Source organism: Myotis davidii, unplaced genomic scaffold (assembly GCF_000327345.1).
Source record: "Myotis davidii unplaced genomic scaffold, ASM32734v1 scaffold713, whole genome shotgun sequence".
NCBI lineage: Eukaryota > Metazoa > Chordata > Mammalia > Chiroptera > Vespertilionidae > Myotis > Myotis davidii.
In genome coordinates, this window is record NW_006285038.1 from 658,109 (window position 1) to 674,710 (window position 16,602).

General features: G+C 38.1%; 1 protein-coding gene across 1 annotated transcript in view; it reads right to left on the reverse strand.

Moving 5' to 3' along the window:
* Nucleotides 1–16,602, reverse strand: part of LOC102765647 (CUB and sushi domain-containing protein 3) — a gene marked incomplete at its 5' end in the record, with an annotated part of 698,415 nt that overhangs the window by 438,393 nt on the left and 243,420 nt on the right. The window contains 2 exons of the mRNA XM_006755250.2: nt 9,918–9,927; nt 14,417–14,538. Coding sequence (XP_006755313.1) covers nt 9,918–9,927; nt 14,417–14,538 — 132 coding nt within the window. The remainder of the gene's footprint in view (nt 1–9,917; nt 9,928–14,416; nt 14,539–16,602) is intronic.

The following is a 16,602-nucleotide window of genomic DNA, read 5'->3' on the forward strand; positions in this document are numbered from 1 at the left end:
AACATGGGGCAGCGGGTGTCATGTGCGTGACCTGACTCAGGGAGGCGCCCCAACCCCCGAATCGGCCCTGCCATGTGCGCGACCTAGGGAGGCGGGGCAGGCACCAAGGGCCTGCCATCAGCCACCAAGGGAGCGGGCCTAAGCCAACAGGTGGTTATCTCCCGAGGGGTCCCAGACTGTGAGAGGGCACAAGTGGGGCTGAGGGGCACTCCCCCCACCCCACCTCCCCGTCCAGTGCACAAATTTTTGTGCACCGCAACATGGGGCAGCGGGTGTCATGTGCGTGACCTGACTCAGGGAGGCGCCCCAACCCCCGAATCGGCCCTGCCATGTGCGCGACCTAGGGAGGCGGGGCAGGCACCAAGGGCCTGCCATCAGCCACCAAGGGAGCGGGCCTAAGCCAACAGGTGGTTATCTCCCGAGGGGTCCCAGACTGTGAGAGGGCACAAGTGGGGCTGAGGGGCACCCCCCCCCACCCCACCTCCCCGTCCAGTGCACAAATTTTTGTGCACCGCGCCTCTAGTCTATATATCTATAAAAGCCTAAGCAACTGGAATGACTGGAATGACCAGAACAACCAGAACAACTGGTCGCTGTGATGCACACTGACCACCAGAGGGAAGATGCTCAATGCAGGAGTTGCCCCCTGGAGGTCAGTGCGCTCCCACAGCCAACCTCCTCTGGCCAGCCAACCTCCTGTGGTTCCTTCCCTTCACCTCCAGCAGGCCCTGATCACCTGATTAGGGCTGGCTACTGGGCTGGGACAAAGAACTGGGGGTGGGTGGTGTGGACGCAGCCCCTTTCCCAGGGGGTTGAGGGCCGGCTCCTCCTTGGGGATGACACCCAATCTCCCATGCACTGTCCCTCCCCCCGGCCTGCAGGTGCCTACCAGCCCGCAGCCCGCCCACCACTGTGGCAGAGCAGAGCCAAGGGAAGGAGGAGGGGGGAGGCGGGAAGCGGGGGTTGGCAGAGCGCCAACAATGGTGGCAGCAGCATCCTGCATCCGTTCCTTCCATGCCCGGCCAGGCATCCATTGCCTCCTTTCTGGCCTGGCCCTGATCAGCTGGCCCTGATCAACCCTGATCGCTGGCCAGACCTAGGGACCCTACCCATGCACAAATTTCATGCACCAGGCCTCTAGTAAGGTGATAAATATGTGTTGTTTTAAACAACGTTTATGATAACTTGTTACAGCAGCAATAGAACCATCATCATCATAATGCCATCTCAGCATCATAACTTTTACATTCTTTAGTGTGGCCACTTGCCTTTCAAATTTAGACAAGTCATTTAAGTTAGCTAAGCTGGTTTCTGCATGTATGATATGAACACAATAATAGCAAATACTTAATATATTTAATGAGAGGATTAAGTGAGATTATATATAAAAAGAGCTTAGAATAATTCCTGTTATGTGCACTCAATTCTTGTCCATTTTAATGTATCAATATCCTATATAATAAAAGGCCAGCGACCGTAATGATTTGAACGGCTGCTCAACCAGTTGCTATGCGGTGCATTGACCACCTCTCGGTCCCCCCCTCACCCCTTTGGGCCTGCAGGCTCCAATCACAGCATGGAGAACAGGGAACCACTGGGAACCCAGTGGGTGGTGGCAAGGCGGGACTGGGGACTGGTGAGCCAGGAGGAAGGTGACCCTCATCACAGGCTAGGGCTAGAGACCCTACCCAAGCACGATTTTATGTGCTGGGCCTCTAGTGATTAATAATATCTGTCTTCTTACCAGGCAGTTCTTAAATAGGAATAGTCCTCATTTACCCATCAATTTTAGACTAAATTGGTGTAATAGGGTTTGTCAAACCTTTCCCAAACATCCTATTACTCTTTCTTCCATGGTATAGGATTTCTAGCTGATGCCATGTTACCCTAAATAAAACTATATTTTCCATCTCTCTTGTAGCTGAGTATGACCATGTTCCTAAGTCTTGGTGTAAACAAACAAATAAATAAATAAATGTGTGTGTGTCTTTTAGCAGATTGCAGAAACCTTTCTTAAGAAATAGCTTGCATTGGTCCATTGCCCTCCGCCCCATCTTTTTTTAATCTCTTCCCACAATATGCTGTATAGAATGTGTGAGACATCATGCTGGGACCTGAGGGTAGGGGTCCCTCCCTAGGAATGGCAGAGGAGTGAGTTTGCCTATGACACTGAGGAATTCCTAAAGCAGAGCCCCCGTGAGTCTTGGACCACATCTTGTTTAAATCTCTCTTGTAATGGGGTTTTCTGTCACTGACAGACAACCTAGTCTTAACTGGTAAGTCTGTGTATTCTGCTACTTTTAACTAAGTATTTCTTTGTCTAGTCTCTCATTTTCCTCTCCTAAGCCAGGCCCCCAAAATTTTATTTGGTTGTATAAAGTATACTAATTGCCACCATTTATGTGAATTAAAATTTACACTTAATTATCAGACAACACAGCTCTGATCATTCAAAAATAATTACAATATTGAAATTAATATGGTAGAAACACCAACAGTTAGTAATGGGAGGAGTAGTGGAGAAAAAAAAATAACTAAAACGTTTCCTTTTTTTTTTTTTTTAAGAATCACAGTTCTCAGGAAAAGTTAATAAATATGCAAATACACCAGTGAGATTTTTACATGGGAACATTTAATCAGTTATTTCAATATTTGTTTGAAATACTCTCACCTGACATTTAGTACAGCTATTCTACTAAATGTTAAGGATGCAAGGATTCAAGCATGATTTTTGTCTTTAAAAATGAAAGAAAATAGATGAGTAAACAGAAAATCACAGTATAATGCAATAATTGGTGAGCAAGTATGCAGAGCAGGATCCTAGACTAAGCTAAGAGGAAAGACAGGAAAGGCTTCCCTGGAAAAGTGAAACATGAGCTGAGGCCTAGAGAACAGCCAAGAATAACAAGAACCACACATTTAGAGGCACAGCGGGTGGAAGCGTATTCCTTAGAGGGAGCCGCGTGTCCCCAAAACAGAGGGCTCAGGTAACGCACTGGCATGAAGTAGACTGCGGGGGCATGAGCCCAGAAAGGTAAGAGTCATTCAGATTGCAGATCTATTTAATATTTTATCAAGGAACGAGATATTTTATTTTACAATAAAACATTGCATTGGATTTGTCAATAGTCTTTGGGGAAGCAGTAAAATGAGATGAAGTTTCGCTAGTTGAAAAGTTGATTGATAATTTAAAAAAGAGAAATAATGGAAATCTAGAGGAGAGAATTAAGCAACTCTGAGGAACATCAATGAGCTATAATGAATTAGTCAGATTTTTTATTTAGATGTGTGAACGAAGAAGAAAAGAATTGACAGTGAAAAAAGCTTGAATTCAGAATATTGAAGAACATAAATTTTAATGGCATGGCAGAGGAGGGTGAGTACTGAGAAAAGACTGAGAAGGTAGGAGAAAATTCAGGAATCAGAAAATATTTTTTTTTAAAAAGCCAGTGGAAGAGAAAGTTTCAAAAAGCAGGAAGTAATCAGCAGTGTCAATTACCCCCTGCCTGTATTTTTTTAAATTAATTTGTATTGTTTAAACTATATTTTATTATAGCATATAACATGTACTATTGAAATTTAAAACAGAATGCTTTGTGAGCATAAAAGAAATAAAATAAATGCATTGTTCTATCCAAAAATAATCCTTTTAACATTATGTAATATTTATCTTTATTTTTTCTCTGTTAATATTTGTGGGTGTTTTTTTTTAGAAGCCAGAGTTTATTTCTACTTAAAACAATGCTCACAGGGCTTAAAGGGTCAAAAAGCCCAAAGATATTTGGGTTTAATAAAAATTATAGTCTAGTCTTTGCTGTTGTTGGCTCCATTTCACAATAGATTTTCTGAGCCTCTGGGTGTTTCTAAGGTTTGATAATTCTTCTAAGCTGAAAGGTGAATCTGAATTTTGATGTGCTTCATAGGAAATGAACATTACAATAATAACAGCAAAAACAATTCAGAAACAGCCATTATCATTCCAAGAGAAAAATGTAAATGATTCCATAAGAAAGCTGCCACAGCAAGTCCCAGTAGCAAAATGATTAATCCAATCTAAAAAAAAATCCAGATACAACTGTCCACATCCTGGGGAAACCATCCCTGCCATATCCTCACAACCAGCTCTGCTGGTTGGAGCTTGAGAAAGCAGGATGCTGATGAGTCTTATCTGGTATTAAATGCAGCTCTTGGACAACGGAAACCAGCAAACACCCTTCAAGACGAAATTGATATTTGTTTATTTTTAGATGGCTACTCAATGTGCCCGCCTAGAGTAATTAACTTTATATAAAATATTTCAGCTAAATAAGTCATGTTGACAAGAGGACAGGTGCTGGGAATAATCAAGAAGTGCTATACAGGTGGGTGTGAGTGAGTCAAGAGGAGGGGAAATGAAGGTCAGCACCACGGATAGTTCCCCTACTCCCAAGGCGGGGTGTCTTGTAAGTGGAGATCACAGCCACTCTGCCCTGCTTGGGGAGTAGCTGCTAGTTTGTTTCTCTGATTTCTAACCTAGTGATCTGCACTTTACTCCTGAGCTCTTTCTGAATCCTTACTTGGTAAGCCTTGGTAAGCCCAAGTGGCGTTGATTTCAGTTTATCCCTGAACTTCCGCCTCAGGTTCGCTCCCTCGGGTTTCTCTTAGTGTAGGAGACACTGTCAGTACTCCACCCAGATCTCCTTGGGTGCTTCTTGTCCTTTCTGTGAACTGTTTGCTACCTCCCATGTTCATTTGCCTCTAAGTCTTCCGGAGACTGCCTTTGGGCTGTGGGAACTAACTGCTTTGTCCGACATGAGCCCTGAAGGTCCAGGGTAACCCTGAGCCCATGATTATGGCGTATAGAGTAAGAGATCCCACCTCCCCAGCTCCCCTGCTCCAATTTGGGATAAACTTTCAGATGCAATGTGCATTTCCTGGAATCAGACTGCACCTGGGATTTGGCCTGAACTCGCACTCTTGCTTAACTACTTATTTCCTATCTTACTTCCCACTGTCTCAATAGTTTCCTGGGCACACTTTCTTAATAAATCACTGGCAAACAAATTCTTACCTTAGGTGTGCTTTTTGCAAAAAACAGCTGCAGTCTATAAAAAAAAAAAAATAACACTCTAGTCTCTGGCTGAGGTCTCAGACCTGGCACTGAAGTTTGGCATTTGTCCCCAAACTCCAACTATTTGGCACAAAGAACTAGTGCCTAAAGTGCTCAGGCTAAATTAGGTGGCAAAAGGGTAGCTTCAGTGATGGAACAGTGACAATATGGAAAGACTCCTAATAATAGTGTTATGGTGGAAGTCAAGGGTGTTTTCTGACACCTGCAGAGTTTATAGGGAGGAATACTGAGTGGGTATTTTACGGGTCTAACCACAAACCATGGGCTTAAGTGTTGCATTAAATATATGAATAAAATATCTCAAATTTAATTATTTTACCACATTATAAAATGGACCTTCACTACTTTTTTAATGAATAAAGAGGAGAATAAAGGACCTCGTAGAAAAGGATAGTAACCCCCACCCCCACCCCACTAGAAAAGGTTGGCTCTGTTTCCTGCATTTACATTTGAAAAGGTGAGGGGAGAAACTCCCATCTATCCTGTCACTTCAACAGAAACCAAATCCCTGTGAGGATAATAGTGAAATTTTATCAGAACTATATGAAACAGCCAGTCACTCAGTTTTATGATAACATTATAGAAAATAATATATAAATATAAATATAATTTAATATAATATAAATATAGTTTATATTTATTTATAAAGCAGTATAATGACAACAATGTATTTTTTTAAATATATTTTATTGATTTTTTACAGAGAGGAAGGGAGAGAGACAGAGAGTTAGAAACATCGATGAGAGAGAAACATCGATCAGCTGCCTCCTGCACATCCCCTACTGGGAATGTGCCCGCAACCAAGGTACATGCCCTTGACCGGAATCGAACCTGGGACCTTTCAGTCCGCAGGCCGACGCTCTATCCACTGAGCCAAACCGGTTTTGGCAACAAAATATTTTTGATCCACTGCCCACTAATGCCTAATAATTTCTCACATATTCCATATACATTGCTTATTCTTATCTATTAGTATTTTTATTATGCAACAAATGTTAACTGAACACCCACTATTACGAGGTACTAGTTTTATGTTTGGACATCTTTAGTTACTCAACATATCTAAACCTATGTATTATAGTTTATCTGATAATATTATCCATCTAAAATAATCTTTGAAATAGGTCTGGTATAAATAATAGGCATAGATAATACTTCACATTTTCAAGGTAATTTCCAATGTATAAAGTTGTTTAGCTTATTAACTTGTGGATCCTCCAACACTTGTATGGAATGGAAGGCATGGATTATTATTCCCGCTTGAAATATGAGGAAACAAGAGTCAAAGAGGTGAGCTAATCTACACAAGAATTCAGGGCTTTGTCTCTTAAATCAAAACTCTGTCCATAGATTATCTATAATAATAAAAGCATGATATGCAAATAGACCGAAAGGCTGAATGCTGGGGTCCAGCCCCAGCGGGTCCAGGGGTCCCCCAAAGGTGTGGGTGGACAGAGTCGGCGAAGAAGGAATGACACAAAGACAGCGTTCAGTTGATCAGCAGCCTTGCCAGGATCTCTAGCCACAATCTCCAGCCAAGTTCTGTGTCCATGTTCTCTCGCTAGGTTCTCCAGCCAGGTTCGGTTTAGGTGTTCTGTAGCCGGGTTCTTCAGCCAGGTTCTGTCTAGGTTCTCCAACCAAGTTCTGTAGCCAGGTTCTGTCCAGGATCTTATGCCATGTTCTCTCCAGCGAAGTTCTTCTGTCTCTAGGTTCTGTGTAGGTTCTGTCTTCTAAGTTCTGTCTTCTAAGTTCTGTCTCTCGGATCCTCATCTAAGTTCTGTGTCCTCTCTGTCTTGTTACATCTGTATTTATACCAGTTGATCCCAATCCTATCAATCTGTATTCCAAAGGTTAGGGCGTGAGGTGACCTTGGTTAAAACACATAGTGCCAAGAAGGTGAGCAAATATATTAAGAACAGTATGCCATATATGCCAGGTCCCTTGAAACAGCAAGGATGGACCGACTCCCGGCAGCTGAACAGCAGAACGACCTTCTGGACAACCACACTATGACACACACTGGTACCAGGCCAGCCAAGGTGTGTGCAATGCGATCTGTCAGGGGGCCCCTGCCATCGCCCCATGATTGTCCCACAGAGGTAGGCCCGCCCAACCACTGCAGCCCGCTGGTTGGTGGCCCGGGCCTCCCTCTTTGGGGCAATTGATCACGGAGCCCCCTGTAGATCACCCCAAAGAGGGAGGCCCAGGCTACCTGGCTGGTGGAGCTGTGGGCTGTAGCGAGTGGGCGGGGCCTCCCTATCCAGGAGATGATGATGGGGCTCCTGGACTGTGAGAAGGTGCAGGCTGAGTTGAGGGACCCCCATTCCCCCGCCCCACAGTGCATGAATATTGTGCACCAGGCTTCTAATTCTATATATAATAAGAAGAAAGTTATTATACGTAAATCAGGAAGTTCCAAAGTGGGTTCTTAAATATATACAATTTTAAATCATGCCAGTCACTGATCCTCTTCACTGATATACCTAGGTTATAGTAAACAACATTCTATGAATCCTAAGGTGCAAATGTGAGCCAAATTTTTAAAAAATTAAATATTCAGAACCTTTTAGTACAAAAAATTATTGGGCTTTTGGTTAGTGTTATGCAACATTAAAACAAGAGAGTCCATTCCTATTCTTTGATGATCAATTTTATTTCTTCTGACACTTAAGATGCCTGCTAAACCTCTGAGAGTTATAATCTAAACTGAGGTTGACCTCATGTGCCTGTCTTTATTCTCTCTGAATTATATTCTTCTAAGCTCAGTTAATTTAATCTTTTATTACTCCCAATGGGTTTTATTTTCTCCATTGTGAGAATTGCTGACATCCTGGAGACATCAACATTATTCTTCTGATAATCATTCAATGTGGATAAAAGTGCATTCCACTTAAAGTGAGAACAAAAACTGGTCAAAAATTTAAAAATAATTGTTTTTCACATATTTCCTCTTGACTGTGCATATTAGACTGAATAATTATTTAATTGAAAAGACCATTTGACTTTACCTTTAATTTATATGTTCATATTTGAAGGATCACTTCTCCAAAGGACATTAGAAACCCAAGAAGTTAAAGGTAGCTAACATTACCGTATATTGGGGTAGATTTCTCCTACTTATATTTAGATAAGAACAGAGGAAATGTGCATATTATCAATTTGCAAAATATTCTGCAATGTCTCAGGGGGCAAATTGGGAGAGCTAAACATTGCAACAGACTCCTTATGCTAGATCAGAAGACAACAATAGAAACAGCAACTGAATCATTATTTCCCCACCTCAATATTCCTTGGTGACAAGCAATAAAAAAACCATTTTGACTGACTTAGAAAAATATGCACGTATATAAAGATATGGGGTAGTTCATAGAAATAAGAAAAAGCTAAAAATCAAAGATCGAAGAAAGAACAGGAGCCCAGTGAGACTTTGGAACTGAGATAATAAGAAAACAACAACAACAAAAGTGAACAACGTAAGAAACATAGGATGTAATTTAGAATATTGTCTCTGAAAGTTACACTATGGTGTTGGGCAAACTATCTACCAGAATCTGTGTCTTTGTCTGAATAATAATGGTACCTACAATATAGGGGTGTTGTAAAGCTTAAATTAAATGTTATATATAAGGGTTTAAAACAATGCCTATTATATAGTAGACATTTAATATAAATTAACTATTGCTATTAAATATTATTCTGGTGTCTTTTTCTTCTTTAATTTTTATTTATTGTCTGAGAGAGAGAGAGAGAGAGAGAGAGAGAGAGAGAGAGAGAGAGAGAAAGACTTGCTACTCCACTTACACATGCATTCATTGGTTGCTTCTGGTATGTGCCCTGACTGGAGATAGAACCCAAAACCTTGGTATATCAGTATGATGCTCTAACCAACCATGGCATATTTCCTTATTTGAAATTTGAGTGCCGGTTTTAGAAAGTCCCTATTATAAACTCTTAGATTCTGTGATACCATGTTTTCTATTTTCTTCCTCCAGCCCTAAATACGGTGTCTGTCTATACCGTTATTGCTTCTGCTAGTATATTAATTTGTTATTTTCAAATTAAAACACCTGCATAAAAATCCTCCAAATGAATTCCGTGTATTTTAAATAACTAATGTAGATTATATTTCCTGACCAGACCTTGATTGATATATCCTTTGGTATCAAGAAGAGCCCACTAAATAGATTCTCAGAGATGGGATTTAGGAAAGTGCTTTGCTTATTTTTTGGTCTTGACATGGAGCTCCTGGTCTGTAGAAAATGGCATAAAAATGATTTAATTCATTACTTGTGATTAGAATGAAACAGTTATTGAAGACAGGGCTTGAGGGGACAAGACAACTGTTTGCTGCACTTGATGACCATCATACCCAAAACTATTAGGATTATGGAAGGAGATGACTATTGATGGCTTTACTGGAATCAGAAAAAATTCAATTACAGTTTAAGTCATGGTCAGAGAACAAGAGACCTTCTACGGTGACAATGTAGCACTGAGCAGATAGGGCTGAAACTTATTCCCATAATTTAATGACACACATTGCATAATTATAGTGTATGATTAACTTATAGATTCACAATTTCTCATGTGAAAATTAGGGCAACAAATGAGAAGGAGAGTGATCCTGAAATCTGAAATAGAGACATCTGGATGCCTCAGAATAAAGCTGAGAATCTTAAAACCCCAAGTCTTCCAGTGTTGCCTCTGTCGATTCCCATCTCTTTCCATGAAGCCGCTACAGAAACTTCACTTCAGGCAATTCCCTTGCAATGGGGCATTTCTTCTCCTCAAGAGTCACCATCATCACCTTGTATTATCTAAAGAGCAGTCAAACTACTCAATATTTTCCCTGTACAATATGGTAGCCCCCAGCAACATGTGGCTATAGAGCACTTGACATGGGACTTATCTGAATTGAGATGCTACTTAAATGTTAAACACACTTTGGATTTTCAAAGATATAGAATTAAAAAAAAAAGATGGTAAATTACCATATTAATAATTTTATGCTAATTACATGTTGAAATTATAATATTGGGATTAAATGAAATAGAATACTAAAATTAATTTCATCTTTTAAAAAACAACTACTAGAAAATGTAAAATTAAGTATGTGTCTTACACTATATTTCTATTGGACAGTGCTGGTATAAAGAGCCTTCAAATACTTTTACACACATAGATCAAATATTTTTGAAATCTACTTTCTTACACAACTTTAAACAGACACCTATTTTTTTTAAATTCCAAGTGTGAGTAGATGCAAATAATTCAATTTCTACTATACTCTAATTTTACAAATACCTTAAATATTAGTTCCTTAAAATCTTGCATCATTAGTTTATTTGACTTCTATAAAATGTCTATATGTTAAAAATGGCTAAACTATAAAATCATTCAGACAAATCAGAAATTATTTCTGTTCTAAAAGCCAAACTTTGTGTTTCAATTCAATTGGTATATAACATACTTCTATGTATTGTGAATTCTAGTTCTAGGATAGAAAGAGATAAACAGAAGGTTAGATAGATTAAAAATAGATGTATAGTTGGATGGATGACAGATAGATAGATAGATAGATAGATAGATAGATAGATAGATAGAGGTAGATGATATAGATAGGTAGATAGATAGATAGATAGATAGATAGATAGATAGATAGATAGATAGATAAATACTTATATGCATAGATGCATACATAAAGATATGGGGCATTTAATAAGTTTGTTGTTTGGCTAAAATAAGATTGTCTCCTTCAAATATATCTTAGTGAATCTATGTTTGGATTTGTTCTCAAGGAATCTTACTTAGGAGCTGTGATTCTGAATTTCTTACTCTGAATGTCCAGAGTTTTATTTACACTCAGGTGAAGTAGGATATTAATATTTCAGCTGGAAAAGCAATGCATGCCTTCCTTTTGACCCTGCACAAGATAGTCATAAAAGGGACAGTGATAAAAGAAAGCAAACAGATAGAAGAGGGTCATCAGGCAGGACAGTGGTAGAAAGTGGAATATCTTAAAATGGTGCCCAGGCCACTCAGGTACACCTTGAGATTAAAGACAAATGCACTAGACCAGTGGTCGGCACACTCATTAGTCAAAAGAGCCAAATATCAAAAGTACAACGATTGAAATTTCTTCTGAGAGCCAAATTTTTTAAATTTAAACTATATAGGTAGGTACATTGTTATTAACTTAATTAGGGTACTCCTAAGGCTTAGGAAGAGCCACACTGAAGGGGCCAAAGAGCCGCATGTGGCTCGCGAGCCGCAGTTTGCCAGCCACGGCACTAGACCACCTCTAATACTGAGGAAAATCATCTTTATAAAAATTAATAAACTGTTCAAGACAGAAAATTATTTCACACAGAGCTGATGATAAATGCATATCTTAATGCAAGGAGAATAATTAATTCAATGATCAGATTATTTAAAATATCAACCCTAATATTTTAATTAGCTGTTATGAAGAAATCCTCAATTGTACCCATTACTGAAATGCTATAATTAAAGGAAATATTCCCTTACAAAAGCTTGTGGAAGGGATATAAAGTAACCTTAAATTTATGTATTACTTTAAGATTGTAATGCTCAGTCATTATATTTTATTTTTAGTAAGTTTAAAGGCAATGTTGATAGAATGATCAGTAAAAATGGCTATAATTTAATGTTTAATACTTTCAGTATAAGGCACAGCTTTCTACAAATTATTCCGCCACATAATCAAATGTGGAAGAAAACAATATGTAGTGTTTTTCTAAATTAATACGTAAGTCTCATCTCACAAATAACTGAAGAGAATCAGCATATTTCTTGATGAGATGGAAACATTTGGCAATGATAATCACTGTCATTTAAAGTGATCCTACTCGGAACCAGACATTTCACACTTTCTTATCTAATCATAAAACAACTTTATGATATGGTGTTATTTTATCTACAGGATTAAAAAACACATAAAACTGTGGCTTAGAGGACTCAAGGATAAGACCTGTCTAATGTACAATTAGCCAAGAGGGAAAGCCCAGATAGAAAACCAGTTCCATCCAGTTTCATTCAGTTTCAAATCTCAGAGTTTTTTCACCTCCCATATATTTGTTTTGGACATTTAGAATACAATGATTACTTTTCAAGTTACCAAACATAATGAAAAATATGAGCAATAATGTTTTGAGGAAATTATAGCTATTGAGGAATCAAGAAGGCTGGTTAATTAGGAGAGCTGTGTTGTCCATACTTCATGCCAATAATTGCCTTCCAAAACAAGTTTCTACTGTGATAATCCCTGGAGGCAAAACTATAAAAAGTATTTTTCAAACTGTGTGTTGTAACTTCTTAGTGCACCGTGATACTGATTTAGTGAGGCATGAACAATATTTTAAAAATACATTACAATAAGTTAGAAAAATAAAAAGTACACTTTTGTAGTAAGATAAAATACAATTTTGTGACACTGTGTGTGTGTGTGTGTGTGTGTGTGTGTGTGTGTGCGTGTGTGTGTGAGAGAGAGAGAGAGAGAGAGAGGGGAGAGAGAGAGAGAGAGAGAGAGAGAGAGAGAGAGAGAGAGATCTGGGACACAATAGCACAATGTAAAACATAATTCTAACTGTGTGTCATGATTAAAAGTGCTTGAAAACCAATTTTTATACATTATATGAAAATAGAGGTAAACCAACAGATTAAAAAATAATGTCCTCAGTCAGCTATTTGAAAAAAGTATAAAGAGGTGAAAGTAATATGTCCTCCTTAGAAAATAAATTGGAATTTTTTTTTCTTTTAGGGAGAAAAAGAAGAGATGAAAGTTTGGTAGATTAGGCAAGATAAACAAGAGGAAATGTGACAACCTCTGTGAAACTTCAGGTAACTCAGTAATGAGAATAAATTAAATTTAGCAGAGCAGATATCTTATAGAATAGAACACAATTGCCAAGTTTTGATGAAAATTACAGGTAATTACCATGACACAAAAAGATTTTATATCTCCATGCAAGATTAATTCAAAGTGTTTGTTCTGTATTTTACAATGAACTCACTCCATGCTTGTCTTAGTGTAAGTTATTTACATCTTAGAGTGAGCTATATCCTCATAAAGAGGATAAGCTGTGTATCTTATAAAATACACAGCTCTGCCCTAACCAGTTTGGCTCAGTGGATAGAGCGTTGGCCTGTGGACTGAAGGGTCCCAGGTTCGATTCCAGTCAAGGACATGTACCTTGCTTGTGGGCACATCCCCAGTAGGGAGTGTGCAGGAGGCAGCTGATGGATGTTTCTCTCTCAACGATGTTTCTAACTCTCTATCCCTCTCCCTTCCTCTCTGTAAAATATCAATAAAATATATTTAAAAAAATAAAGTACACAGCTCTGACATTTACTGTTTGAGATTTTAGGCAAGTGATTTAGCCTCTCTGTTAAATGTAGAAATAAAACTACCTCATGGGGGGCGGGGGAGTGTTATGAAGATTAAATAATTCATGAAGAGTGCTGCAAATTTTACCTGACATGTTAATAAGTGTTCAATAAACCTGAGTTTATTTTTCAAGTACTTCATGATTTTTTATTTTCTCAACAAGCCCTAATTTGCACTTTAAAGGTAATCGATAAATAGACATTTGTTGAATTGGACTGAACTGATGACACAGGCTGGGGGGAGTTAAAATTATTTCCTCTATATTTTTACAAGGAAAAGCAAGATAGAGCAGGAGAGGAAAATTAGCTAATTTTTCAGCCTCCCTTGCACTCATTCAGCATTATAATTTTGTTCAAAGTGTTGTAGCACATACATGTCTGGATGTATTAGTCACTTTTAGTGAAACCCAAAGACAACCCAACCTTTTCAGATGTTATAATATGAACTTCTATTAGCGCAGAGCACATTAAAATCAAGAATTTATAATAAAAAATAGCTGCGTGGCATAGAGAAACATTGAAAGTCAGCTATGTTGAAAACATCATATCCCTGAATAATATGTCAAGCAAAAAAGATATGAAGTGAAAAGCCATTGTTCATGGCTTCTTTTTTTAAAAAAGGAAATATATACTTAAAACCTTCCAAAACATGTCTCAGAAAACATTCATTTATAACGTTTATGTGTTGTCAATTATATGTTAGTAACTGGGAGTAGAATTGTAATATTTTCAATTTATTTTTTCCAAATTTTTCAGATAAGTTTGTTCCATAGAACAGATAAGTAAAAAATACTGCAGAGATCATACTTTAGACGTGAATTTTCTTTGTTGCACTTTCCTCACCAGCTCTTTGTCTTTGGCTCTGTGGTTATGCTTTTCTCCCACGGGTGACGTTCTTACCTTATTTGTATTCACCGCTGTGATGACCCAGACGCACTGTGCATTGCTGTCATACTGGAAGGGAAAGTTGGGAGACGTAAAGGTTCCGCTTGGTCCTTGAAGATTAGAGCCACATGTCTTCACTGGAAGAGAAATTGCATTTTAAAAGATGAGCATATACCATGTGCAAAACCATAGCGAGGAAATAACTTGCAAATGGATTTTAAATGCAAAATTGCACAATTATAACTGTGTTGATATATATATATATGACTGCTGGGTAATATTCACTTATCAAAATGAGAGTATTTTTTACACACTGCAGTTCACAAGCTCATTATTTTCAACAACAATGGAAAATTAGTGATGAGTAAGGGTGAGGCATGATGAAATGCCTTTTGACTGCAAATAGGTTAGTTTAGTTAGAGAAAGGTATAGGTATTTATCCAATATTATATTAACAAAAATCTACAGAGAAAGAAGCAAAACCTTGGATTGATTAAGCAATCTAAGGGTAGAGTTTTCAGTTATATTTATTAAGTACCCTAGGACACATAATAGCAAAATTGAGGCATCAATATTAAACTACTCTTTCTGTTCTTATATATAACTGTGAATTAGACCACTCAGACTGCACAAAGAGTTAGCACACTGCAATAATTCAAAGTCCCACAAAGTTAAATGTTATAACATTTCCTCTAACCCTTCTTTCTTCTGCTTAACAAAAGAGCTTGTCACCACACTGCATCTGTCTTAACTTCCATCTTTTTCTTTAACTTGAAGTGTATATCTTGTGGTGATTTAATGATTGCTTTTCATTTTATCTTGCTTGTGTCTGATTTATAAATTTTAAACAATAAAGCTATGCCATTTTGTAATGAGAAAATAAATATCTTTTTCTCCAACATTTAACTCCCAATCTTTAATTTTCTATTCTCTGCCTAATTTCTTTATATTCTTGTATGCTTCCTATTTCATTTTCTTCTCTTCCATTCACTCTTTTTTTTTGTTTTGTTTTGTTTTTTGTTTTTTAAGTCACATGGTATAAATAGTTCCATCTTGGCTGATTTTAAGCTACCAAAGGCTTATCAAGACCTCACCAATTTCTGAATATTTCATAATTGCCTCTTTTTACCAGCTCTATTGACCAATTAAAATGTGATACTGTGTAAGTTAAAGGTGCACAACATCATTTGATAAATGTATATTGCAAAATAATAAAGTCAATTAACATAACCACTTCAAATACTTATTATTTGTGTATATGCTTGTGTGGTAGAATATTTGAGATCTCTTACACTTTCTTAGCAATACATTAATACAATATTATTAACTATAGTCAACATACTGTACATTAGATCACCAGAAGTTATTCATCTTATAACTGGAAATATATTTCCTTTAAACAAAATCTCCCCATTCCACCTAACACCCTCAGCCCCACCTCTGGCAATTTATGCTCTATTTCTATTATTTTTCTTTTTGAGGTTTGACATATAAGTGAGATCACTACAACATTTTATACATCATCCATGTTCACTATTCCACTTTCTTGCCTCCATTTACTTTTGAAAGCATTTTAGTCTGATTTCTCCCATTCCAGTGTTGAAATTGCATTCTCAGTGCTAACACAGATGACCTAATAGCTAAACCTAATAATATCTCTTCATCTTTTCCACACACTTATTCTCTAGCAGTAATGGAAAGTAATGATAAACTTTGTTTGGAATTCCCTTCCTTCCCTCAACGCAGCCCTGAACTCTCTTGATTTTTGGCCCCATTTGTCAACATTAGTTATGCTCCATACCCTGTGTCCCAGTTCTATATTTTTAATCTGACCCTGAAATAGCATAATTATAAATTGACTTAATGGCCAATTTTCTCTTTCTTTAATGATCTTTCCAAATAGTTCATCCAATTCACTTCTACAATGGTCACTTCTGTATTGATAGCTTTCAAACCTGCATCAACAATTTCGCCATCTCTCTTGATTTATAGAGTAACTAGAGACCTGGTGCATGAAATTTGTGCACTTGGAGTGGGGGGTCCCTCAGCCCAGCCTGTGCCCTCTTGCAGTCCAGGATCTCTCGGGGGATGTCTGAAGGCCTAAGCTGTCAAGCGGACATCCTTAGCACTGTCTCTCCTACCACCACTGCTGTGCTCGCCAGCCTTGAGCCTGGCTTCTGGCTGAGTGGCCCTCCCCCTGT